At 40.0% G+C, this 27912-nt stretch overlaps 2 protein-coding genes across 8 annotated transcripts in view; one reads left to right on the top strand and one right to left on the bottom strand.

The window, feature by feature from the left end:
* The window catches only part of CCDC68 (coiled-coil domain containing 68), a 58709-nt gene extending 57721 nt beyond the window's left edge, over positions 1 to 988 (top strand). For all 3 annotated transcript variants that reach the window (XM_027525953.1, XM_027525952.1, XM_027525954.1), the window contains one exon: positions 256 to 988. In XM_027525953.1, the coding sequence (XP_027381754.1) occupies positions 256 to 313 (58 nt within the window). In that variant the 3' untranslated portion in view covers positions 314 to 988. The remainder of the gene's footprint in view (positions 1 to 255) is intronic.
* Positions 989 to 7587: 6599 nt separating this feature from the next.
* The window catches only part of RAB27B (RAB27B, member RAS oncogene family), a 176574-nt gene continuing 156249 nt past the window's right edge, over positions 7588 to 27912 (bottom strand). For all 5 annotated transcript variants that reach the window (XM_027525677.1, XM_027525678.1, XM_027525675.1 and 2 more), the window contains 5 exons: positions 26332 to 26506; positions 24250 to 24335; positions 18785 to 18888; positions 15391 to 15514; positions 7588 to 13868 (listed from right to left, as the gene is read on the bottom strand). In XM_027525677.1, the coding sequence (XP_027381478.1) occupies positions 13679 to 13868; positions 15391 to 15514; positions 18785 to 18888; positions 24250 to 24335; positions 26332 to 26484 (657 nt within the window). In that variant the 5' untranslated portion in view covers positions 26485 to 26506 and the 3' untranslated portion in view covers positions 7588 to 13678. The remainder of the gene's footprint in view (positions 13869 to 15390; positions 15515 to 18784; positions 18889 to 24249; positions 24336 to 26331; positions 26507 to 27912) is intronic.

The raw sequence follows: 27912 nt of genomic DNA, 5'->3' as shown, positions 1-27912 counted from the left end.
GGCTGCAGTCTGTGGAGTCACAAAGAGTCAGATACAACTTAGCAACGAAACAACAACAAGGCTTCCATAACATGCTTTCTGCTGTGTCTCGTGGGGAACTGGAATCAATCGATTAACCATCATTTCTTAGGTTGAAGCAATTAATAAAGGCTTGGCAGCACAGCAGCAGCGGTGATGGTGATGGCGGTGGCACTCCAACTGTATCAATCACGGTTTATGTGCCCGATTTTGATAATCGTGTGGTCTTTTCTACAGTGAACTGAAGACTGAAGACACAACCCCATATTTGATGTTGGTTAGACTACGGAAATGAACTGGCTGGCTGGAGATCTGAATGAGAAAGACTACTACTTGGGTCTTATTTGTTCCTTGAAATGGTCTAAACACATATTAAAATGGTTCAATGCCAGTATTGAATGGAATTTGTTGTATTGTATTCAGTGTATACATCAATAGCTTTGCAGGAAGATGTTTCATAAAATCAAACAAAGGAAATACATATTCAAGGAAAAGAACTCTTTCTTCAAAACTTATTAAATGGATGAAGAAACTGGATACCTTCCCATGATGGAAGATGAATTTTGTTTACACTAAAAAAAAACTGAATCTTCTTTATTTTTATTGTTTGCAAATATTTGCCTAAGGGACTGGTTATGACCCTTTGATAGTGGTTTCTATGTAGAGTCATCATCCCTTGGTATCCATGGGGCTTGGTTCCAGGAGCCCCAACGGGTACCAAAACCCATGTGGATGTGGCTGGTCAAGCAGTTTCCACACCTGTGGACTCAGTCAGTCCTTGGTGAGGGTCCTGCAGGTACAGAGGGCTGACTGTGTAAATGTAGGGAAGAGTGTACAGGCATACTTCCTTTCATTGTGCTTCACAGACATTCTGTATTTTTTTTTTTTCTGACAATTTGAAGGCTCATGGCAACTCTGCATTGTCAGATGATGGTTAGCATTTTTTGACAATAAAGTGTTTTTAAGTTAAGGTATGTATACATTTTTTAGACATAATACTATTGCACACTTAACAGGCTATGGTATAATGTAATATATAACTTTTACATGCACTGGGAAAGCAGAAATTTCATGTGACTCACTTTATTGTGATGTTCTTATTGTTTTGGTGCTCTGGAATCAAAGCTGCAATGTCTCTGGGTGTGTGTGTGTGTGTGTGTGTGTGAATAAATGATATACTTTAAAGTTGACTTTTGGATAATAAGTAATGTCTTACCATGATGTAAATTCATCTCCTAACCCATGGTTAGTTGGGAGAGTTATTTTCTACTGGATTAAGGGTAGAAGAAGGAATACGTTTTTTTAACTAATTCCCCCACCCATGCAACCCTCCAAAGCTGAGAATCCTGGCTGCTTCACCACAGTTTAGGAGGTTATTGTTCTTCACTTGGGATTGATCTTTGGTTACTAGAGGCAACTCACATATCAGCACAAAGAAATGCACTTTGTAATTCTGCCGTTGTGACTAATTTTCTTTTCGATCTTCGTTAATATTATCTAAGTAAAATGTTTAGGGGGATGAATAGAATATAATGCTCTGAGTTCATACCTCCATAAAAAGGTTTTATTAATACTATGGATTGAAAGGAACAGTGGTTGCTGTCTGCAGTGAGGAAGAATCTGAGTTCATGAACTTGGAATGATGTGTCTACTGCTTTTGTGAAAGTGTGTTTCAATACATGCATTCATTACAGGTGGAATATGTGGTTATATAAGTAAAACAAAAGTCTAACTTAATGCAAACACACTGACACTCAGGAAAGCAGAAAACACTTGAGCTAAAGGCATAATGGGAGAACTTCATTATCCCCAAAGGTGAATCACCTGTAGGCTTTTTGATCCCTCTCTTTGGTGTATAACTCTGAGCATTTTCTCAGGAAATGCTTCATGCCTTTCAAAGTGGAATGTGAAACATCTATTGTCTTTGTAAGTTCAGCAAAGTACTGTAATCCTTGCAGTGCTGCCTAACTCTATGTGTGAGTTTCATAACTTCTTGTTTTGATTGCTTTCTAGCTTTTAAGGTGTAGTTATCTAATAACATTTAGGACACAGTCACCCTCTGTGTTAGTCGCTTCAGTTGTGTCCGACTCTTTGCGACCCCGTGGACTGTAGCCCGTCAGGCTCCTCTGTCCATGGGATTCTCCAGGCAAGAATACCGGAATGAGTTGCCAAGACCTCCTCCAGGGGATCTTCCCAACTCGGGATCAAACCTGGGTCTCCTGCATTGCAAGCAGATTCTTTACCATCTGAGCCACCACGGAAGCCCAGTCACCCTATGCCAGAAACAATTCTAAGTACTTCACCTGTATTAATTGCTTTAATCCTCCCAACAAGCCTCTGAAATAGGTCATATTATTATCCCCATGATTCAGAGGAGGATACTGTGAGTGAGCAAATAATTTTTCTAATGGCTGACAATGGAGTAAACATTTGAACCTTTTGATTTGGCTTCTGATACATCTGCGTGCTCACTTGATGTTCTGATACTTGCCACCATAGAAATGTCTCTCTTCTTGCTATTTAAACCAACACACCTCTTCTGTTGGCTTTCTTCGCCACCCTGTGGATGACACTGAGAAACAGTACATCGAGGAAATATTTTGCTGAGAATTGGTCTTTTACCGGTTGGTCTACCTTGCAAGTACTTAGTTCTGAAAAACTTCTCTGCTAAAACTGCCTATTTTAACTTTATTATTCATGCCTTTATGCCACATTGAGGATTTTTGGTCATACATTTCCTGGCACATGTGTAGGGATATTGGGATCATGAAATCTGCTTTAAGCATCTGCAGAGTGGTAGGAAATTTCACTTTTCACTTGGAGATCACTTAGGTTCCTCTTATACCCCAACCATTATGCTGGGTTGCAATAAATCTGGGTTGTAATTAATGTGAGTTTTTAAAATGGATCCACTTAACTGACCTAACAACCTTGATGATTTACATGAAAATAATGTATTCTCAACTCAAAAATGGAAAGACATTGTTGGGTTTTATTTGACTTCCACTATACGCATTTTTGAACATGGAAGTACAGTTCAATAAAATAAAGGTAGGATCTGCTTACATGATCTTCATCTCCACTTTGGAATGGTATTTGGATCTCTTGAGAATAAGAATAAACAGCTTCAGAAGCCTAAAAAGATCTGCTCTTCAAGTACAAAAGTATTTTTTTTACTAACATAAGTAGATTATTTATTTGTCATGTGTGGATTATTTCCTATATCCTCATCATTTCAGCTTTATCATTTGAATTGTTTCTTTAAATAAACATTGCTGAGTGACAAAACAAATCATTACAATGGAGAATGAAACTTAAGAGTCTAAAAATAGTGCCACACAGAAAATACAAAAACAAAAAACCAAACTATTAACTAAATGGTAGTCAAAATATTTGTACTTATAATTATACTAATCAATATATTGGATAAGAAGGTCTGAGGTAGGCTTTGAAATAAATACATGAAGATGAGAAATGAAGTTTCATTTCACTTTGATTACATATATTGTTATAAATTATCATTAAGAAGTGCTTAAAAAATTGGTATGCTGCTGCTAAGTCGCTTCAGTGGTGTCCGACTCTGTGAGACCCAATAGACGGCAGCCCACCAGGCTCCCCTGTCCCTGGGATTCTCCAGGCAAGAACACTGGAGTGGGTTGCCATTTCCTTCTCCAGCGCATGAAAGTGAAAAGTGAAAGGGAAGTCGCTCAGTCGTGTCCGACTCCTAGCGACCCCATGGACTGCAGCCCACCAGGCCCCTCCATCCATGGGATTTTCCGGGCAAGAGTACTGGAGTGGGGTGCCATTGCCTTCTCCGTATACCATTTGAATAATTGCTTATTATATGCCTTAAAATAAAGAAAGCTGATGTCATTTTGTGGGTTTTGTTTCTTGTTACATTAAAATTATTATGCGTAAATTAAGCAGTTATTACCTGACTGTTCATGATAATATAATCCATAATTTTTGTCAGTGAGCAGATATTTAGATAGCACCTTGAATTTTTCTCCTAATTTTATCTGAATCCAAATTAATAGCAAAACTAATCTATTAAATTTTTATTCTAAATTTGAGAAAATGGTAGCATTATAAAATTAAGAACATACAGACACTTATCAGATTCATATTATTTCACTTTGAAAATTCTTACTTGACTTGATCTGAAAATAATTCGAGGATCTTTATCAATATCAAAGTAGGGACCCAATCTTTCAGTAAGTAAAAACTCTTTAAACACATAAAATCATTATCATTCCTTTCCTTCCTTTCTGCCTTCCTTCATATTGGAGTATAACTCAACGATAAAAATAAACCACAAATACGGCAACTATGGATAAATGTAAAATTATGATACCTGAAAAAAAAATCCAGAGAAAAGAGGACGTATTCAATACCATATGATTTTCTGGGGACAGGGTGTAAAGCAGTATTTGAGGATAGGCATAGAGGGAAAGAGTGTGAAGGAGTACAGAGGAACATTGGGAAGTAGTAGTGTTTGTATCTTAAATTTTGTTCTAGCCAGTGTATTCTTTTTTACATTTTTTGCTGGAATATAGTTAATTTATAGTGTTGTGTTAATTTCAGGTGTACGGCAAAGTGAATCAGTTATACGTATACATATATCTTCTCTTTTTAGAGTATCTTCCCTTATAGCCATTACAGAACATTGAAAGGAGCTCCCTGTGCCATACAGTAGGTTTCTGCTAGTTTTATTTTATATATCGCAGGGTCTGTTTAAATCCCAGTCTCCCATTTTATCCCTCCCTCCCTTATCCCTTGTGACCATGTTTGTGATCTGCATCTGTGGCTCTATTTCAGTAGAACACCATGTCTTTAAGATTCACTCATTTCTTATTTCACTAAATATTTATTGAGGCTCCCTATTTGCTAGGCCCCTTCTGGATGCCAAGGCAACAGCAGTGGGGAGAGGGGAGAGGGTGCATGTGGTAGGGAAGAAAGAAAAGGGGAAAATCTCAGTCTTCATGGAAATATCTTCTAATGATGAGGAACAGATAATACACTCAGGAACGTCCCATGGACTGTGAAGAAAAGTGAAGCAGAAGATAGGCATAGGGAGTAACCAGGGATGAAGAGCTGTAGTTCCAATTTTAATTGACTGATCTTTGAAACTATTACTGTGAATAGATGTCAGTTACATAGGGTGCTGATTTTAAATAAGACCTCTGTCTTTGATGGTAATATTTAAGCAAAGATAGGAGGAAAGCTAGGGAAGTGAGTGGAAGGAGATATTCTTGGGTGGAAGAGGGGTCCAGACAGAGGGGGGCACAGGTGCATGAGTCCCACAGGCCAGGTGTATTCTGAAATAGCCAGGATGTCAGCTGGATGGGCAGGTGAAGAATAAGCCCCAATATTATCTAAATCGCTTTTCATGCAATGTATTCCTTCACATTTATGTTGTATAAGTCATCCCTTTATTTGTTCAGTAAGTTAGCCTTCAAGTTCGGTTTTGACTTCCTAGCAGTGGTAAGCTAATGATTTTCAGGAATCTGTGTCTCAATTCCCTCCTTTGCCTACATTTCCCTGACTATGAAGCAAGCCCAAGTTCTGTGGAAAGGTCAGTGACGAGAAAACTGCCCTTAAAAGGCTCAGTTGGGTCTTGTTTTGACCTACCCTGTCGGCCTAGAGAACTCAGGCAGAACCGCTCTCGGAATTCAAGGGATAAGAAGGGGGCCCATGAAGCTGGGTAATACGGGTTCATAATCCAGTGTCTTAACTAACACGATGCCAAATCGCTCCTTTGGGTTCACTTTTTCACAAGAGTGAATGAGCTCATGATGTAAATGTCTCTAGGAAATTAAAGAGATTGAAGTCTGCTGCTTTTTTTGAAACTTTTGGTTAAAAAACAAAAAAACAAAACTTTTTCTCAGAAACCTCCAAAAATGGTCCAAAGCAATGATGATTTCAGAAATCTTTCTAGTACTTACAATAAAGCCTTAGTCAAATTATAATTAGTGTGTTGGCTTCCTATATCATAATACAAGCCCCCTACATGAGTTTCTAACAGAAGAGTAATGCTCACACTCTTATTATAGCTATTCTTTCACCACAGCTAACCATCCATATTGGAAACAAAATTTTCCTTGGTATCATAAACTGTGATCATACAAATACCTTATATACAGTTTTAAAAAGAGAAGTCCTACCACTGCAGTTGAATTTCTCGGTGGTCTTACTTTTTCTTCAGTATAGGGGACGCTATGACTATTTTTACACTCTATAAACCCATTAGGAAAAGCAAATCTCTAATGACTTACCTTGATTATTTAAGATGAACCCAGGAAAAAAAGATTCTGCCTGTGTGACGTGGCATTACTGCTGTGGTGAGTCACTCAGTTGTGTTCGACTCTTTGTGACCCCATGAACTGTAGCCTTCCAGGCTCCTCTGTCCATGGGATTCTCCAGGCAGGCATACTACAGTGGGTTGCCATTTCCTTCTCCAGGCATTACTGCTACTGCTGCTGCTGCTAAGTTGCTTCAGTCGTATCCAACTCTGTACAACCCCATAGATGGCAGCCCACCAGGCTCCCCCGTCCCTGGGATTCTCCAGGCAAGAACACTGGAGTGGGTTGCCATTTCCTTCTCCAATGCATGAGAGTGAAAAGTGAAAGTGAAGTCGCTCATTCGTGTCTGACTCTTAGCGACCCCATGGACTGCAGCCCACCAGGCTCCTCCATCCATGGGATTTTCCAGGCAAGAGTACTGGAGTGGGGTTGCCATTTCCTTCTCCAGGCATTACTGCTACCAGGGAGTAAAGTTGAGAGAATGGTGCCAAGGATTTATTTGCTTACTGTGGGAGAGTTGTTTATCTTCAAGTAAAAACTCATCATTATCTTGGCAAAGCTTATCTATGTAACATATGGAGGAAGAACAACTCTGGGAACAACTTTGCAAATGAACGTTAAAAAGTAAGATGCATGGTTGTGGTCTTGAACTGGCCTTGAACATCAGTCCTGTTCCCCGTCTGTGACTAAAGGAGGTATGACCATCTTCAGCATTTTCTTATGGGAAAGAAATAGGTTATAATACGTTGAAGTATTGACAAACCTTGACATAACTTCAACATGTTAACTGCCAATTTTATAAGTGCATCCTTCACAATTATTAGAAAAGTTCTCTTGAAAATCTCAGTCTTTAAACAGATAATATGTGGCCTTCCCTGGTGGCTCAAATGGTAAAGAATCTGCCTGCAATGTGGGAGCCCTGGATTCGATCCCTGTGTCAGGAAGATCCCCTGGAGAAGGGAATGGCAACCCACTCTAGTATTCTTGCCTGGAGAATTCCCTGGACAGAGGAGCCTGCTGCCTGGACAGCTACAGTTCATGGGGTTGCAGAGTTGGACACGACTGAGTGACTAACACTTTCACACTTTAGAAAGTTTAGAGAGATGGATAAAAATCACTTGGCGAAATCTAAATCATTTCTTTCCTAGTTCCTAATGGACATCACATTTAACGTGAAATGGTTTCCATACTGGTATTCACTAAATGTTCCCCATCCTCCATACATTTGACCACAGCACAGAAATAAGATTGCCTTGAGTACACAAAATAATGATAAAAATGCATTTTTATTTGAAAAGTGTGCGGAAACAATCACTGAATACAGTTCTCGACTGTAATATTTAAACCCACACACCACAAAATCATTGGATGCTCTGATTTCTGAAGCTACGAGAACTTTGGTACAACAAAATGATGCCCTGACAGTCTGTCAGGCACCACAGTCTATTCAGGGGCACAGAGAATAAAAACTCCATGTTTAAGGTTTTAATTTACATTCATAGCACTAGACAAAACAGAGATCTGAGTAGATGACAGACAAAACAATCGAACGTGCTTAGCCTAAAAATGAGGATAATATCACTTAAATGTAGACTGTTGAGATACAGTGAAGCACTTCAGTGTTAGGCCAAAATGTTGTCTACTTTTAACACATTAAGCAGGATAACTTACTTTCCTCAAATAATTTCAGATACAGTCAGTATCTTTTACAAGGTTGTGGACACAAAGCCGTGTTTATACAAGGAGGATTTTGACCAAATTTTAATATACTATGTAGAATGTAATTGGATTCCTTGAAAGAAATACAAAATGACCTACAGAATGAAATAGAACTCATATTTGTTTTTTCAATAACTTGAGATATATTAAACATTTTCAATCAAAGACAATGACCAGAGCTGACTATCCATTTCAAGTTCCCAGTATCTCTACTAGAATTAGTGTTTTGTGCCTTCTATAACACTTGTGAACATATGGTTGTGAAAGTATGACTGTGATATTTTTATTATTCTTAGCTTGGGATAATAGTGTCAGTTTGTGAAATGGAATTTAATTTATAAACCAGTTTCTACATATGTTCTCTTTGGAGCCTGATATGAACCCTGTGAGTTACACAGGATTTATAAGCCTCATACGAGGAGAAGCCATATTTAATGACATACCCACAGCTCCCAAATTCCTCTATCTGGACACTTTCCTTTCTATAATACTAGTCTTCCTTTCAAAGAGTGCTTGAAAAAATAACCTACAGAAGAGAAGAGTAAGGATAAGCATGTGTTATTGCTTTGCTAGGGATGAATAATATTTTGATATGTCAATAATAGCCATTGGTTAAATAAGGGATCCATTAGGATAAGAACAGGCATGCAGCTCCAACAGAATTTGCCAATGACTAAGTCTGCTGAGGGATAATAGTCATGACTTCCAAGACCTGTTGGAAAGAAAAGGAACTGGGGAACAAATTTAAATAATTCAAAGATGATTTCTTCATTTTTTTTTCTTTGAAAGATGACAAGTTTTTAAATAACCATGTTATTTTGGTACTCATCTTTTTGTTTGTTTGCCTGTTATTCTCACTAAATACGGAAAAAGAGCTCTGCAGAAAGGCCTTTGTGATGCTACTTCTTAAAAAATTAAAGTGCAATTTATGAGGAAATTAGATTCAGATAGGATAAATAAAATGGGTCTAAGCATCTCAAATTTTGATGCCAATCATGAAATATTTGGTATTTAAATATTTTTATTAGCTTAGTTCTAAGGGACTAAACTTCTACTTGGAAGATAAAAATAATAGGTAAATATTTGCCATGGTGCTGGTTTAAGTCACTAAGTCATGTCTGACTCTTGGCAACCCCATAGACTGTAGCCAGTCAGGCTCCTCTCTCCATGGGATTCTCCAGGCAAGAATACTGGAGTGGGTTGCCATTTCCTTCTCCAGGGGATCTTCCCAACCCAGGTCTCCTGCCTTGCAGGCAGATTCTTTACCGACTGAGCTAAAAGGGAAGCCCCAAATATATAACCCTTTCTCTATTTTTTTTTCCCTACATAAAAATCAACCTTTTAAGTATGGTCTTCTCCATATTCTCCCATAGTTATAAACTCTATTTAGACAACTTGAATCTCTAATCTTTCTTTATGGTTCTCACTCAACAGTGTCATCCTGGTTGGGTCTTTACCCAAGAACTCCAAGGCAATAAGTTCATAAAATTCCTATTCATCTAACAGTTCTACTTTATGAGGCAAGTGTCTCTGTAGATTTATACAACATTGAGACAACACTCAACTCAGAGCATATTATCTACTTTCCATGTTTAAGAGCTCAGCACTCTTCCCAGAAATAAGCTTATACCATTTTGGTCAAAGATCAAGAAGAAAATATAGCTTTTGGCGAATTCCTAGACAATAGTTTTAAATATAGATAGCATCTTGGTATCTTTAAAAATGATAAAGCTTTCCCTAAAATATTCACAAACATTAGATATCTTTTAATGCTTTAAAGCTTGGGAGTAGAAGGTGAAGGACAACTTTTCTATTGCTTTGGCTAACATAGCTCACAGATCTTCCTTTTAAAAAATTATTAAGTACGTTAGGAAACTAGAAACTTCGATATGATCTCTTTACAATTTGAGTTTTAAACTCTAAAATTCTTTATGGGTGAGGATTCTCCCTCATAGTTGTAGTTCCAGGTTATATACCACACCTAGTTATATCTCTCCACACATATTGTTTCTCCTACCCAATGCACCCACTCCATTGGTGAGAACTGTATGAGCTTCATCAAATTTGTTGATTCCCAGTGCACAAAATTTACACTTTAAAGAATACTTCAGCGGTTATTAAAATGTTTTTTAATGTAGTCAGTCCTTATTTATGGTCAAAGCTTCTCTCTCTTATAAGGGAGACAAGAAAGGGCCGGTAAAAACCCTTGCCCAATTCTTATCTGAATGGGTTGGCAGAGAATAACTTGTACTACAAACATAACAAAAGCACTCACTGATACACAGAATGTCCTATCTGGTTAAAAACAACAGGGGAAATATTTACTTTAGTAAAATGCTGGTTTTGAATTATTTGTAGCATGATAGCTGATAATATGGAAATGATAGAAACTTGGCTAGACTGGTCACTGGCCAGAGTTTTAAAAGTCTTATGTCAAGACCCACAAGTTAAATTCCAGTATTCAGCATTTTTTCTACGAATCTGTGACTTTTTATCCTCATCACAATAAGACAGACATGTTCTCTCAACTGCCCTCTGATACATTTTCCAAAGGATTATTTTTTTTTTATTAAAAGGTAATCTTGTACCTAATCACAGTTAGAGTCTCAAGAAATGTCCATTTCCCAAAAAGTGACCAAGAGATGGTGGTAATAATCTTTAGATTCAAATAATATCCTTATACCCTTTGCTGAAGACATCAAAATAACTTTAGCTGAATAACTTTAGCTGCACTCATGTCTCTGTGAGCCCTTCCTACACCATGGTATTACAGGAAACGAGCTATGTGGCTATAGCCAAATTTGGTCGTGGAGGTATCTGAGGCACTGATTAGGACAATGTAAACATCAAACCAGTGTAAACACTTCAGAAATGGTTTCTGTATCAGAAAGAACTGCACGTACATTGTAAATAATTCTCCAAAATAAAATATGGCTTACTAAAGCATTTGGGAGACAATAAGTAACACATGTTGTTGGGTGTTAATGCAGTTCTTCAAAAGCAGTCTTATACTTCATGGCTCCAGATCCATTTAAAATTATAAAATGAATTATATGGAATAAATAATTCTGAAATAATGAAAGAGTAATGGTTACATAGACTTGGGGTCTTAAGTCAAACTCAACAGAGAATAAAATATTTTAGATCAAGTATTTATAAGTAGAATACTATTTTAAAATAATTTTCTTGACTGTTTTTAATTTTGTTCCTCTTGGTATTATTACCCAATAATTGTTATTTTTATAGGAATAGTTCTATAATTATAGGCATCATCACCCTCTGCTTCGTGCTATGGCTATCAAATAATAATCTTAAAATAGTTCCTAAATAAAAAGCTTGTTAAATAACTGACAGGGACAGAATCTTGGCATAAGCAAATCAATCATATAACTGGAAAATAAATAGAAAAAATAAATATCCAAAATAGAATGCTTCTTGGATTTTAGAAAGTCTAATTATTTCCTATTATGGAAATGCAGGGGACATCACAATTTGAATCCAAAGGAGAAATCGATTTAATGACCACAAGAATTCACCAAAATTTGCCACATCAATGCTTATGTTGGTTTTGCTCATATTCCTTCCAGAGGAAACATCTCTGATGTCAGCTAATACCTAATATCCTTTTGGCACAGGCACTGAGGTCATGAAGAGCATCAGAGAGAAACGCATCACGGGAGGGAGTACCCCCCCACGACCAATTTTAGAAGCTGGCATCATGCAGGAATCCCAGGACCTGGGCAGTCAACACTGAGATTGTGTTAATCTGTTAAGGGACTGACTTAAAAGCTTCCAAATTACCTGATTCATGGCACATGTCTAGGTCTTACAGCTGGATACTCCCTTGGATCTGTGTTCCAAAATCTCATTTGTACCAGATGGAGGTTGATAGAGGAGGTTAAAGGTGGGGGACTGGGATTTGGAGCTTCCTACATTTGTAACTTAACAAAAAATATACAGAGTCTAGATAAGTGCAGTTTAATTGGCAAAATTTTCTACAAAGAGGAACTACCCTTTAGAAAAATCATATACTCATAATAAACAGAGAAAACAGAATATGATGACTTTGTCATTGATAAGCTTGACTGAAACATTTAAATTTAAAAGGAATGGCTTATGTTTATCAGAAGCTAAAATAAAACACCAATGTAATATTCGACACAGTCATAAGAATAGGCCAATGGAAAATGCTTTTGTGATCATGTTTAGAAAGAAAAGACAGCATTATGGGAAAAATAAAGCCATTAACCAAATTTTGGTGAGACAGGATACAGAGATTCATCTCTGCCAACTCCCAAATATAGTTCACCCATAGGTATTTTGCCTCAGGCAAAATAAAAACAGATGCTAAATACACTGCAATATGGCATGAGGTATCATCAAATTTTTTGTGATGAATGACATGAAAATTCAGTGACCATAAAATTGATCCATCATTATTCTGAAGTTGTTGATCTACAAAGTGACACAGCTGTGTTTTTACAGTTGAATCAAAGCCAGGGGTGGGTGTAGGCTGGAGGGGAGCGATGTGATACAGTTTCTAGTACTTCATAAATTAGAAACTTAGAATTAATAGTCACTTTTTATTTCATATCACCAGCATATTTTATCTAAAAAATTAAGGCTAAATAGTTTTTCTTGAGTTCATAAAGAGATATTTAATAAACAGCAATCTTTAATTTCTCCTTGTGACTATTTATCATGATTTGCTAAGAAATGTGAAATGTGAAGCTGAACACTACACCAGAAGCTGAACACTAGACCAATTTCTAAAACTGTGCTGGAAATGGAAACCTCTGGGCACTCTCTTAATGCCAACCGATAATGTCAGCTTCCAATTGGCTTGACTGAAATTTGGCCACGTAACTCTCTGAGACATCTGTAAGAAACACATTTAATTTCAGTTGTCCAAATGCCATTTTCCCATACCTTCATCTCTCTCTCTCTGGGCCTTTTTCTTGTCCTCTGTCATTCACAGTCCTATTCTTGTCTATCTGCCATTTATTAAGAATATACAAATGGCATGATTACACAGTCTCCTACATATTCTCAGATGTCTGACATTCATCCTCTCGTAACCTTATCAGCAATGTTGTCATTCTAGCACAGCTTACAGGATATACATAGTAATGTCACTCTAAATGAACCACTTAGAATTCTTTATTGTGTATGCACTTTTAGCTAATATGTCCCCCTCAATGCAAACCTAAAAGTCCAAATCAGATTCTATATAACAAGTAAATCCAACCTTTAAAAAAAAGTCATCCTTCTGTGTTCTCCCTTCAGAAACCTATTCCTGTCCCCAGTGTGACAAGGTAATTTTGGTTCTGATGGAAAACCCACTGATATCTCTTCTTCTACACTCTTTTCTATGTTCATCTTCTTTATGAAAAAACAAATTGAGTACCCATGATGGTACGATGACACTGGGAAATCTTTGATCTTGTTTGGAGGGGCTTCAGGGATTACTGGTCAACTCTTCTGAACTCTGTTGACTATTCAGGTTTTTAAAAATTTCTGGCAGGAAAAGAAAGACATGCCGTTATACACGGTTTACTCAACAACAATGGTGGGGTTTATCGCTCTTTTTGGAAGTGACGTTTGCTTGGGTTCTGGATGGTCAGAGGCTGGGGTAAAGTCTAACAGGCACATTTCTTCTCTGCTGACTTCTCCCCATCCAGCTTTCCAGAGCTGCTCCCATTGACTGTGTCGGGGATGTGGGTCTTCTCTACACACTGTTCCATTCGTTTCATTATTAAGTCCAGAAGGGTTTCCACAGCTTTTTCCACATTCTGGCCAGTCGCTGCACTTGTTTCAAAATATGGTATGCTAGCATGGAAGAGATGACAAATATTTTTGCAAGGAAGGAACCAGAAAAGATACAACAAGATGTGCCAGTGAGTCACACGTGTGAAAACATGGCTGGCTGAGAGATTGTGAGATAATCACGATTTTGCTGGCTGAGTTGGAAAACATCCTTGGTTTTCCTCAGTGAGTGAAAACTGATGGGTTGCTTTTTCGTGTGGGCGTAACGAGCGTTATGGGCAAGGAAATTGCTACAAGAGGTGCTCAGGTACTTGAAGCCAAGCATCATCACTGACTTTTTAAAAATGAAGAGGGCAAATATGCCAGACTAATGATCAATGTTGCCATTAAACTATTAGCGTGTTAATCCCTCAGTCGCGTCTGACTTTTTGCGAACCCATGAACTGTAACCCACAACCCTCCTCTGTCTGGGATTCTCCAGGCGAGAATACTGGAGTGGGTTGCCATTCCCTTCTCCAGGGGATTTCCTGACCCAGGGATCAAACCCAGGTCTCCCGCATTGCAGGCAGGTTCTTTACCATCTGAGCCACCAGGGAAGCCTATTCAACAATTACTTCCCTCCAATCAATTATCTAGAAGTCTGATTTAGAAATTAGGCAGGCATTGCATAGGTTATTCATGTGAATACAATCTACATTTATTTAGAATCCAAAGTTTCAAGAAGACACGTACATTTATTTGTAAAACTCTCAAGGAGGTACAGAACTGTCACATTTGGCAAAAGTACTTAAATTTGAAAAAGAATGACAATTTCTGCCTTGGGAGTCAGTTTCTAACTACTTGAGGTGTTTAAATGTTTTGTACTCTGACATTTAAGCTAGCTATGATAATAATAATTGGGCTTCCCTGGTGGCTCAAATGGTAAAGAATCTGCCTGCAATGCAGGATTCAATCCCTGGGTCAGAAAGACCCCCTGGAGAAGGGAATGGCAACCCACTCCATTATTCTTGCCTGGAGAATTCCATGGACAAAGGAGCCTGGCGGGCCACAGTTCATGAGGTCGCAAAGAGTCAGACAAGACTGAGTGACTAACACTTTCACTTTCAGGATAATAATCACAGTATTACATCCAGGTCAGGAGTTATTCCTTAGAGTTTTGTAGCTATTGAGAGGCTGTAGAATACAATGCTCAAAAGGATGGGCTCTGATCTCAGACAGCCTGGACTGAATTCAAGCTCTACTACTCACGAGCTATATGGCCTTCCATAAGTTACTCAACTTCTCTGTGTCTCAATTTCTCATATATCAAATGGGATAACTCTAAATTTCATATATATAATTACAGGGGTTAAATTAAAGTCTAGGAATAGTTGCTAACACACAATAAGCATTTAGTAAATATGAGTGGTTATTATTGTTAAATAGTTTCATTAAAAGCATCACATATATTCCTCTGGGAGATCTTTTTCATTCATCTGTCATTCCTGAATCAAGGGGATCCCTCTGAATATCAGTCTCATGACCTTGCCCCCTAACTAAGCAGCAGTGTGTGAGGTCAGAGAATATCTCCACGTAGCTGACTTACCTGTATTTTTCAGCCAGGTCCCGAGCTTGCCGTTCATTGACTTCCCTCTGGTCTGGCAGGTCTGCCTTGTTGCCAATTAATACTATATCTGGATTTTCACAGTAAGCATTTGCTTGCAGTTGGCCTTAGAAAGAAAACAGATGGAACCAGCAAGTTAGTTATAAACAAGTGATGTCAAAAGACTGCTCATGCTTCAGGGTCCTAATCGAATTGTTCATCTCCAGCTTGGCTGTTTATGAGTTAAATTAGCCCAGGTGCTTAACTCTTCCCAGCCACAGTTTCCTCATCTAGAACGTGGAGATACTGCCTCACAGGTGGCAGGCTGTGAAGACTAGTAAGAGTGTATATGAAGCACCTGTGTGAATACCTGTTGGTGATCTTCTGCATGTGGGGAAATGTCCTCTGAGATGAGCACAGATGAGGTGATGTGTGCTCAGCCATGTCCAGCCCTTCGTGATCCCATGGACTGTAGCCTGCCAGGCTCCTCTGTCCATGGGATTCTCTAGGCAAGAATACTGGAGTAGGGTGCCACTTCCTTCTCCAGGGGATTGAATGAACCTGTGTCTCCTATGTCTCCTGCATTGGCAGGCGGATTCTTTATCACTGCACCCCCTGGAAATGAACATCCGGGAATGTTCACCTGAGTTGAATATACTGCTTTTCAGACCATTTATTCCTCAAATATAAGTGAAGATAAGAGAACATGGTCTTAAAGTATATGTGCAAGCATGCTAGGTCACTTTAGTCGTATCTGACTCTCTGCAACCCTCTGGACTGTAGCCTGCCAGGCTCCTCTGTCCATGGGATTCTCTAGGCAAGAAGACTGGAGTGGGCTGCCACCTCTTCTTTAGGGGATCTTGCCCCCTCCCGTGTCTCGTCTGTCTCCTGCATTAGCAGGCGGTTTCTTCACCACTGGTGCCAGCTGGGAAGCCCCTTCAAGTAGAAGGGCTGTCTGCTCTTTCCTTCAGAAGGCTGCCACATTTTTCTTTCCTGAAATCCAAGGTAATGATTCATAACAGCAGAGTGTTTTTGAACCACCACAAATTCATGTAGAAACAATATTAAGACAGGTTATTTGTTTTTCTCTTTTTTCCAAAAGAAGGGAGGTATTGGGGGTGGGGAGGAGGAGGAGGAGAAGGAAGGGAAGGAGGAAGGAAAGAAATGATAAAAAAAAAACCTTGTCAACCTATATTTTCAAGGTTATGGGACTATTTTACCGTCTACCTCAAGGCATGCTAAGTGCAACCTTGTTGAGGCCAGAGGAGGAAGTGACTCTGTAACACCAGTTATTTGGATATTAGAAATTAAAGTCTTATCAGAAATGGCAATTAATTATCTTAAATCCCAACAGTATCCTGGAAAATTTTAGGAGCAAGGGAGCATCTCATCTACTTTGAAAAATGATGAATAAATCACTCTGAAAGAACTGAATAACCTTATTATCTCCTTATCTCCCAGAATCTAATAATAACATTTGGTGTGTTACCTAATAATATTATCTAATAATAAAAACAAAACATTATCTATTATCTAATAATAACACTTTAGATAAAGAAATGTAATAATAAAAGAAAATGGAGAGAGATCCTAGGATGAACACTCATTTGGAGAAGCAAATAAATAAGTCAGAATTTGTTGGTATTTTTCTCCACTAGCACAACTGTGCTGGCGAGCTTACATTTAAAGCCATTATATAGTCTGTGTATATATATATAAAAGTATTAATTACATGTAATATGAAATAATAAGATATGCATATATTTGAGAATCTACACAGCCAGATACTCAGCCAGTTGCTCTGGGGTATCGCAACAGAACAAGCAGACCAAGTTTGAACCTTTATAGAGCTCACATTCTAGAGGTGGAAAGAATCAAAACCACAAGTAAGCAAAGAAGAAGGGGGCGGCAGAGGATGAGATGGTTGGATGGCAGCACTGACTCAGTGGACATGAAATTGAGTACTAGCTCCTGGAGATAATGAAGGACAGGGAAGCCTGGCATGCTGCAGTCCACAAGATCACAAGGAGTTGTACACAACTTAGTGACTGAACAACAACCACAAAACAAAGAAATATATAATATGATATGATATAATATCATATATATGATGTCAGGTGGGGGCAGTGACCAAATGAAGCAGAAAGTGTCCTGAGCGCACACAGAGTGATGAAGAACGGTTTTAAATGGAGCAGTCAGGAAAGCTTTTCCCAAGAGATAAATGGGGTCTGAACAAGAACTTGAAGGAGGTGAAAGAATTAACAATGGTGTAAATAGGAAAACAGAAATCAAGGCAGGAGGAAACAGAGACCAAAGGCCCCAAGACAAGACGGTGCTTTTCAGGAGAGCCCTTCGGCTGGAGGCCAGTGAGTGGGGGCGGAGTGAGAGTGAATTACAGAGGAAGTGACGATGATGGTCCTTGCTGTTGTTTAGTTGCTGAGTTGTGTCTGACTCTTTGGGACCCCATGGCCTGTAGCACGCCAGGCTTCCCTGATGGCCTTAGAGGTCAGCAAAGGACTCTGGATTTTATTCCAAGTGAAGTGGGAAACCCCGGAAGGACTTGGAGTAGGGGGATAACATGATCAGATCTCAAAAAATAGCCCTCTGGCCACAGACAGCCCCGACAACTCTAGAAATAAGTAGCACCAGCCCCATGGGATTGCTAGTGTGTCCCACTGTGTTCAAAACTGGTATATGTAATATGGTCTTTAGTGCTACATGCATTTTAAACAAAGGAAAAACGAAATACCACTCTTCTGTGCTGACATACATCAATCTGGCTTTAATAACTGATTAGGTTAATTCAAAGCTTTATTGTGTTTAAATTGCCATGAAAGCTGGAGATTTTTCTATACCAGTCTTTCTTATATCTGAACACTTGTCCAAAAAAAGTAAAATTTCAATGTGAGCTTATTGACAGACACACTGTATGGTATCTTCATGCAGCTGCTCTGCTCTGAAACAATTTCTCACTTAACTGACCCCTGAGTTAATTAACTATTTAGTTAACCCATGTGCAAGGGCCCACACTGTAGGTGCCAGTGTGCCTACTCAGAAAATGCTGTGCTTCCTGTGTGTCCACTCCAGGCTAGACAAAGTAGAAGTGACTGCTGGCTGAGTTGTGAGAAGTCCTTCGAGACTTACTGCACAAGTGGAATGAATGGCCCGTCCATTGCAATCATAAAGTCCTTACACATAGGTGGTGATTCATCTAAGGTGTCAAAGGAAAAACCAATTCCAAGCCACTCTGGGTGAGCCACATACAAGCCACCACTTTGAAGGTGACGCGGGCAACACTAAACCTGTGACTTTTTCTGGTTTCATCTTGTGAGGCCAAGAAGCAGACAGAGCCGTTGGGTCCCAATGTGGCCAACAGGAGTTATTCAGTCCCACTTACTCATCCAGTTTCTGACATTTAAGAAGCTCTGTTGACTGGTGAGGTCAAACATTAATAAGAAACCCATGGCGTCTCTGAAGAATGCTGTAGTGAGGCTCCGGAATCTGCCAAGAAAACACAGTGGACAGTTTCAAAAGTTAGTCCACTGGATACTCTGATGACAATACAAACAACACTATGTCCCTTTCAGATATGAACTCTCCATGGCATCCCTCTGGATTATCCGCCCAAGTGGGCGAGTGGGCAGAAAGACTGCTGAAGGGTCAGAGGAGACAATCTGGTTGTAGATTTAAGATCCGGTTGAGGCTTTACGTTCCACAGCAGGCATGCATGCAAGAGTCTGTAACCTTCAATCACACGCTTGCTTACACAGCCTCTTGGAATCCTTCTCTCTTTGGCTCACAGGCATCTTGTGGCCCATGGTTAAAATATAAGGCACTTCAGGACTGAGACTTTAACTTCTACTTTTCAATTTTCCTGTCTGTGGCCAGAAGGAAGCTTAGCACATGGCAGGCTGGAAATGAGTGCCTGTGATTATGTGCAGAGAACCACAACTTGTCAGCAGCTGGAACTAGGGTTCTTTTGTAGGGAAAAACAACGTTGGTGAGAGAACGCTTTTATTCGCACTCTTTGGGAATAAAACATGCATGTCTCTTAAGGAGAAGGAAGAAAGACAGTGAAGAAAGGAAAAGAAAACTTTATGATTAGGGGGATGGAGGGAAGGGCAGAGAGACTTAACTAGTTGAGGAGGGAAAGTAAGAACACTCATTTCTAAGGGAGGATTTTGAAGAATACACTCCATCATGTGCAGTGTAAGCACTTGCTCTCTCTTGCTCCAACCCTCCTCACCCCAGCATCCTCAGGGAAGATGAAGATGCTCTGAGATCCACTTCAATGTGTGCAATGGGCCAAACCGGAGATGACACATGGGGCCCAGAGAAGCTTTGGGTTATACTGATAAAGAAGTGAAGCTGGCAACTGGTTTTAAGAAAGACACATGACTCTCAACAGAGAAGCAGATCCTATCCTAAATGTCCTCCTAATGTTTTGGTCACCTATTTTGGCCTATTTGTAGATTCTTGGGTTTCCTCTGGGTTCTATTCTTGATCCCTTCATCCTCTACGTACATTCACTGAGTTACTTAGTCTACCCTGCTGGCTCAGTTATCCTGGTGTATATGTTGAACCCAAGTTTATAGGTCTAGATCTCTCCTGCTGTGCTTCTCGTATGCCCAATTACTTGTTGGGTATTTCCACTTGGAGGAAACTAAGGTACCAGCAACTTTACATATTTGAAAGCAAACTCACCTTCCCTCTGATTTTTCTATCAATGGCATCACCATCCTCCTTGGGTGCCACAGCCTCCTTCTCCTTCACCTGTTATATACAAGCAATCAACAAATATCTCCTGACCCTCTCATTTCTCTCCACGTACCCTGCCACTACTCCAGTTTCGAGGCCGTTATCTTCCACCAGGATAATTTCAACAGCGTTCTCAACAGGCTTCCTGTCTCCAGTGTTGTTTGGGTCCTCTTGTTCCCCGATTTCTTCCTATTGATTCTATAAATCCTCTGCTAAAAATGTTAGATGATGAAACCTGGCTCTAAAGATAATGACTGAACTTTTCAGTAATCCGCCAAAGCTCTGCATGAACTGACCCTTGCTCCTCTATCCAGCTTTATCTCCTGACTACCCACAGGCATGCTGAGCTTCTTTAAGTTCTTAGAAAGTTCACTCTCTCCCCTGGGCTTTCACCCACGCTGTTATTCCTGTGGGTGACCTTGCCTTCAGGCTTCCTTTACCTCCCACCCCGTTCGCCAGGAAAAGGTTCACTCATACATTGTGTATGAGTGTATATATTTATATATAGAAGTATCACTTCCCCAGACTCCCCAACACCGCCATCTGGGTTATGGACTCCTCCTGGTGCATCTGACAGCCACCAGCCACTCTTTGTTTTCCTGTTACTGTCCTGAAGCTTTATTGCAATTGTTGATTTGTCCAAATCCCATCCTAGACAGGAACCTTCAAGAGAAAAGAAGCTGTGTTTTTAACTCGCTATCCATTGTGTTTTCATGACTCTGAAATATTTTTTTGATGATTAAGTGTTTGCCAGATTTAGAGAAAGAAACAAAGATAGAAAATAGCAAAGGATATGAAATTATTAAGGAGGTAAATGACTTCAATAGAAACAATACTTTTAATATAGAGTCACAGAAAAGAGATATTTAAGCGTATTTATTTCCAAAATAAGATTCTTTGGTAGGATATAATCATGATGATTATGAAATACCAAAAATCTTACTCAATTTTATCCTTGTGGATTTGTTCCTACCAGTCACTAGAAGCTCAGAGATTATAGTGCTTTTATTGAATGGTTGTTTCTCTCTCTGTGGGGACTATCTGTACTCACAAAACTGTCTCCTGCTTAAACCACAAGAGTGTGGCTAAGTCAGCCACAGTAGTCTGTTCTCTGGCCTCTCTTAAGTGTGTGTGTGTGTGTGTTTCTCATCTGAGGACAAATCTACTGTGCCTTACTCCCCTCTCATTAACACAGCCCATGACAGTTACTTTAAAACGTGCTTGTTGGATAGATCGCATTGGAGCAAACACTTTTGCATCCATAGCAACAGGGACAGGACACTTCTGCTCTGAGCCAGGCTCACACCCTGGACCACTCAACCCCAGGACCCTTGTGAGCCCCTGGAGTTTCCAGGGTCTTGTGCTCGTGCTTAGTCGCTCAGTCCTGTCTGACTCTTTGCAACCCCATGGACTGTAGCCCACCAAGCTCCTCTGTCCATGGGATTTCCCAGACAGGAACACTGGAGGGGGCTGCCATTTCCTCCTCCAGGGGATCTTCCTGACCCGGGGATTGAATCCATGTCTCCTGTGTCTCCCGCACTGGCAGGCGATTCTTCACCACTGCGCCACCAGGGAAGCCTTTCCAGGGTTTACTCCATGAGTAATCTTATTTATTTCTAGCTCCACCCACCAACCTCATTCTGTCCCCAGAATGTGGAATGCCAGGACCCCATGAATAAACAGATCCCAGGGGCACATGATAGCTCTTCCTCCCTCACTGAGAACTAAGTCTGTGCTCTGCATCCTTTTGGTTTACATAAGGGGTATGATCTTTTTCCTCCTTCCCATAATGTGACTTTTATCAATAACCATTATCTTTCATGGGTTACAGTGCCAGATATCCTCGGGCACAGGCTTGAGGTGTGAGGCATTGTTTATCTTGTTGCTTAGCTACACTTTAATATACAGAATGCAAAATTCTCAAGGGATGAATAACCTTGGTGTTACTAAGACAATCTCTAGTATTTCCATTTCTCTCCTAGAGCAGCTGTCTTAAGGGGACAGATGAGAGAAGCCTGCCATCATGCTAGGCCGACATATCGTGTGCGAAGACATATGGGAACCACATTTTCTCATATTAGTTCTTCAAAAATGAATTAAATTGGTCTATAAAACATACATCTTTGTGACAACAAAACTGACATATGAACAGAGATTCCTGTGAGGAACGACTTCAGAGGAACCAGCCGCGTTGAAGGATGCGTGTAAATGGAATTCACAGTCAAAAGAGCTCACAGAGAGGGCCCGGCACCTCTCCTGGCGTTTACACTCACTGAAAGCGAGAATGTTTTGGACTCATTTCAAAGACTGAAGTGTTTACAAGCATAAACATTGTGAGACATGTGATGCAGAATTTGGAGGTATGTGCCTTCTATATATCTTCTCTGACAACCTATTGCCAATTTTTGTTTCATCTAATATTGAAAAGCTGCGCTAGCTTGGGGTCTTCTGCGCTTTGAAAGCTTGGATCTCAAAGAAATGTATTTTCTTCAAATCATGGCACCGCACCCCCAGCTGTAAACAATCAACACTGCTGTCTACCGGGTGTCTCTTGTCTGGGTCACTGCACCAGAGACAAGGCTGAGAAAACAAGCATGGTCTCTGTTCTTATGAAGCTTACAATTGTGTTGGGGTGAGAAGGCCACAAGTGGATTGAAGAACAGCCGTTAGAGACAAAAATAAAAGACACGCCTTACCACAAGATGTTGTTGTTGTTTAGTCACTAAGTCGTGTCCAGCTCTCTTGCGATCCCAGGGACTGTTGTCTGCCAGGCTCCTTTGCCCACGGGTTTTCCCAGGCAAGAATACTGGAGTAGTTTGCCACTTCCTTTTCCAGGGGAATCTTTCTGACCCAGGGATCGAACCCGTGTCTCCTGCACTGGCAGGCGAATTTTTATCACTGAGCCACCAGGGAAGTCTTATTACAAAGGTGGTATATAATTAATTAACTTATTTAATTAAAGTAACTTAAAGCATGGATGGGCTTCCCGGGTGGCACTAGTGGTAAAGAACCCACCTGCCATGCAAGAGACACAGGAGACTGGGTTCCATCCCTGGGCAGGGAAAATCCTCTGGAGGAGGGCATGATGGCAGTCCACTCCAGGACTCTTGCCTGGAGAATCCCATGAACAGAGGAGCCTGGTGGGCTACAGTCCATAGGGTCACCAAGAGTTGGACATGACCGAAGCGACTTAGCATGCATGCAGCCTCCCAAGGCATGGAAGAATAGACATTGTAAGAATTCAAGAAAGAGGGAATTTGTTTCAGATGGGGAGTTTGGAAAAGCCCCACCAGGCACGTGTAATGTGAGCCAGGCCTATTGAAAGGAGAGGCTCAGGAATGGTGGGAAAGGAATAAAACATTCCAGCTGGAGAGTGATGATGTGACCGAAATCATAGTAAAGTCAGTCAAATGGTACAGGATGCATGGCTGTGTGTAAAGACAGAAAGAGATGAAAAATATATTAACACCCTTTCCTTCAACTCACTCTTCAAGTAGCACTTGTAACAATGTTCATTTTCCACCCCAGTTCAATTAAATTCTGGATTTTTTTTTTTTAATGATCACAAAGTACAAAGACAATGCATAAGAATCTTCACAGAGATTTCTGAAAATGTGATTTTTGCAATCTGCACCAAATACACAATTGCTAGTTATGGTTAATTCACTACAGATAATTTATTTTTATTTGTTGATATAGATGTCTATTTTGAAACCAGGAGGAGAGTTGCATTTCCTTACATTTTTCAAGTTCACATACCGTAGTCGTATTAAAGTGGCACATACAATACCACTTCCCAGGTGGCACTAGTGGTAAAGAAATCATCTGCCAGTGCGGGAGACATAAAAGACATGGGTTCGATCCCTGGGTTGGGAAGAGCCCCTGCCCGAGGAAACAGCAACCCACTCCAGTATTCCTGGCTGGAGAATCCCATAGTCAGAGGAGGCTGGCGGGCTACAGTCCACAGGGTCACAAAGAGTCTGACATGACTAAAGCAACTTAACACACACACACACACACACACACACTGTACAAACACACACTGACATTAAAGTAAGTTTTTCTAAGCTATTTGTAGCTAGAAACAAAATAATTCACTCTTACCGCTCTTGCCCTGCAGTGTCCCAAAGCTGAAGATGCACCTTAAATGCTTTCCCTGTTGGCCCATTCGGTCCCTGTGTGTTGTAAGCCTGAAAGAATACAAATGTCGTTAGTTTATGCTGCTTTGATTTTGTCAGCATTCAAATTCCCTGGGTTCACTCCGCGTATTTTTTCTCAATTATTATAGTCAAAGTTCACAGTGGAGAATAAATATTTGCTTTTTTTCTCCTAGAAGTTATCACATACACTCTCACTTTTAAATGTCAAGTGTAAGTATGGTTTTCCACAAAATTTATGCATCCTGCAAACTTAAATTAGACACCTTCTGTCATTTCCTCAAGGAAGCAGCAAACAGTCGACTGAGGACCCAAGTTCGAGGTTCGAATATCAACTTTTCATTTAACTTCATAGAATCTTACTTTCTTACTGGCAAATTGAGACCCATAATCTCCTAATTTACAGAGTTACTGCAAACTTAAGTGAAATAACACATTTGAAGGAATTTTTAAAACAGTAAAATATTTTACAAGTACTTGAGTATCTTCTACTGTGGATTGGGACTTTCAAAAAGACTTAGCCATGAAATGCACACAGGATTGCTCAATAAGTTTACACAGGCTCTTCCAAGTCTTCCCTTTTTACCCATTTCTTCAAAGGCTCTTTTTAGAAAAGTTTAAATTTTATAGCTGATGGCTTTTTGAGTTCTTAATTTAAACCAAGTATAACAGTTTTCCGGAGAAGGCAATGGCACCCCACTCCAGTACTCTTGCTTGGAAAATCCCATGGACGGAGGAGCCTGGTGGGCTGCAGTCCATGGGGTCGCTAAGAGTCGGACACGACTGAGCGGCTTCACTTTCACTTTTCACTTTCATGCATTGGAGAAGGAAATGGCAGCCCACTCCAGTGTTCTTGCCTGGAGAATCCCAGGGACGGGGGAGCCTGGTGGGCTACCATCTATGGGGTCACACAGAGTCGGACACGACTGAAGTGACTTAGCATAGCATAGCATAACAATTTTCATATTATCTAGCTCCCTTACTTATGGTTTAGTGAAATATTTTCAAGGAAAAACTTAGCAAGGACTTAATACCTAGATCTGTGGAGACATATGGGAGGCGAGAAGGCACACAAATACCCTGGAAGGACTGGGAGCAAATTTGCTAAGACTACAGTATTGACATTTCAGATAAGGGACAGGACATTCTAAGAAATCATGATTTAATTTCTCAATCCTCATTTTCTTTGTTCTTTTTCATCCCCAATTCTTGAGGAGTGAATGAATTTATTTTTTAAGAAAGATTTTATTGGCGTATAGTTGCTTTACAATGTTGTACTAGTTTCTAATACGGCAAGTAGAGCAAAGTGAATCGGCGTTCGAGGTACGAGGGGATCGGGGACGTGAACCGGAGCCGCCGCCATCTTGGCGCCCAAGCACGCCTCGGGAGGCAGCGACGGGGCTCAGCTCCTGGGCCTATGCTCCACGTCTCACATGTCTCAATATCCTTACTCCTGTCATTAGCGTCTAGCACAGCGGAAGGAAGTGGTTGTGATTCTCACTTTAACTCTCTTATCTTGAAAAATAGCATGGGTTGGTCTCACATTCTGTTCATAAGGAGCTAGTGATTGATGGCTGAGTCTACACATAAATAAAAAGGCAGCAGGAACTCACAACGCTCATGTTCCAGCTATTTGCCAATCATCCTTTTAACCTCTTTCTTAAGCACGGGGAAATGAACACTTTGTTTTTATTGAGAAACTAAGATCAAGAGTTAATGGTTTTAGATAACGAATTCATGTTTTGAAAGATTCCTTAATAATTCATAGAAAACACACTATATAAACCCATAAATAATTTATTTTAGTTGCTCTGTGTGCTTCTGGAGACAAGTGCCACTGGATTTTTTCTAAGCAAAACGTTATTTAGAGTTGAGACAGTAAAATATAATATTCAAATTGGATCAAAGTGACAGGTTATGAATTTCATGTGATAAAAGACACCTTGCAATGCAATAAACATATTTTCTTAATTCTTAGTTTATATATAGGAAGATCAGCAACCGGTTAACAGTATGGTTAAAAACTTACCACACGTTTTTCCCGAAAGTCTATCCCGACTGTCGTGATGAACTTGGGGTTGAATTTATTGTCTGTGTATCGATAAAGAAATGTTGTCTTCCCTACCCCTGAATCTCCAAGGGCCAGGAGTTTGATCAGATAATCATAGTCCCCATCGGTCATAGTGATGGTCGTGATGGTGGGCCTGTGTTGAAGGAAAAATAAGCATTTATGATGAACACTGTTTTCTTTTGGCTTCCTTCAAAACAATGTAAATTTAGCTTTCAAAGTTATAAAATTGAAATGCCTCTATTCTGTGAAATTTTGAGTTAACTAGTTGAGAGTAGCCTCAGAACTAAGAACTCTTCCATGATTTCACTTAGTGCCTATCTTTTTACATCACGTCAGGTGAAAGGGTTAGCTTCTCAGTCGTGTCCGGCTTTTTGCGACCCCATAGAGGGCTCCTCTGTCTGTGGAATTCTCCAGGCAAGAATGCTGGGGTGGGTTGCCATTCCCTTCTCCAGGGGATCTTCCTGACCCAGGGATCGAACCCGGGTCTCCTGCATTGCAAGTAGATTCTTTACCATTTGAACCACTAGGGAAGCTCTCATGTCAGGTAATACGGAGCAAAAAGCTATGTGATACCCACCACGGATGGCCGTTGCCGAGGCAATAGTAGAACTTAAAGAGTTACAGCTTTTTTTTTAAACCAGTGTCTCTTTGGATCAGGAGTATGGTGCTCGGAAGACGAGTCACAGGGAGCAGAGAAGTATGTCCAAGAGGATGCAGGTGTGTGCAGGGAGGCTGAAATTATACATGAGTAATGGAAGACAAAAACCTAGGGGAATATTGTGCATCTAATCCTGCAGGATGAACTTTCTGTTATGTGAATACAAAATATTCTCTCTTTAATTAAAAAAATTTAACAACGAAATGACAACCTTTAAAAACATTGATTTGAAATCATTTCAATAGCCATGTTTTAAAATCTTCTGTTTTGAAATACTGAACCCTCTGTTCTTCAGTGGCAAATCTGCTGTGTTTGGCAAATCTGCTGAATATTTTCTAGGCCTTGGAAAAAGAGGAAGAGCTATTCAGAGGCATAACTATGGTAATTCTGCTAACGTTTCTCCTGAAGGAACATCCCTTGCCATTTCTGCCACTGCCCTAAACATCTGTCTCAGTCTTCATTTCCTCCATTGTTACAATAATTACAGGCAGTAGATGCCAAGGGTTAATGTTAAATACAGTGGTGACTCCAAAACCACTGCCACATGCTTCTGAATTACACCACCATCCACCAGACACTCGGTGCAGTGTCTGCCCTTCAGGGTGGCACAATGATTTGCCGTTTGGTACAACTGATCTGGGTTATAGAGATGGATTTGTCATATTCTATGTAGAGAAAGGCTTATGAAGATGTCCCTGGATTAGAAACATTCTCTTCTATTAGGTGATAGGGAGGAATATTCCTCCGCTTCTACAGTTTAGGAAACACTGTACTCTTCAGGACTTCTGAGGTGACCCAAATCAAATGTCAACAACAGGCTATTCCATAAAAATTGCTACATACTTCTAATCATTTTTCTACATGCAAGAAAATGATGCAAT

This window comes from Bos indicus x Bos taurus, chromosome 24 (assembly GCF_003369695.1).
Source record: "Bos indicus x Bos taurus breed Angus x Brahman F1 hybrid chromosome 24, Bos_hybrid_MaternalHap_v2.0, whole genome shotgun sequence".
In the NCBI taxonomy this organism is placed as follows: Eukaryota; Metazoa; Chordata; class Mammalia; order Artiodactyla; family Bovidae; genus Bos; species Bos indicus x Bos taurus.
The sequence above is the reverse complement of the archived record's forward strand: the minus strand, read 5'-3'. Positions and strand labels throughout refer to the sequence as shown.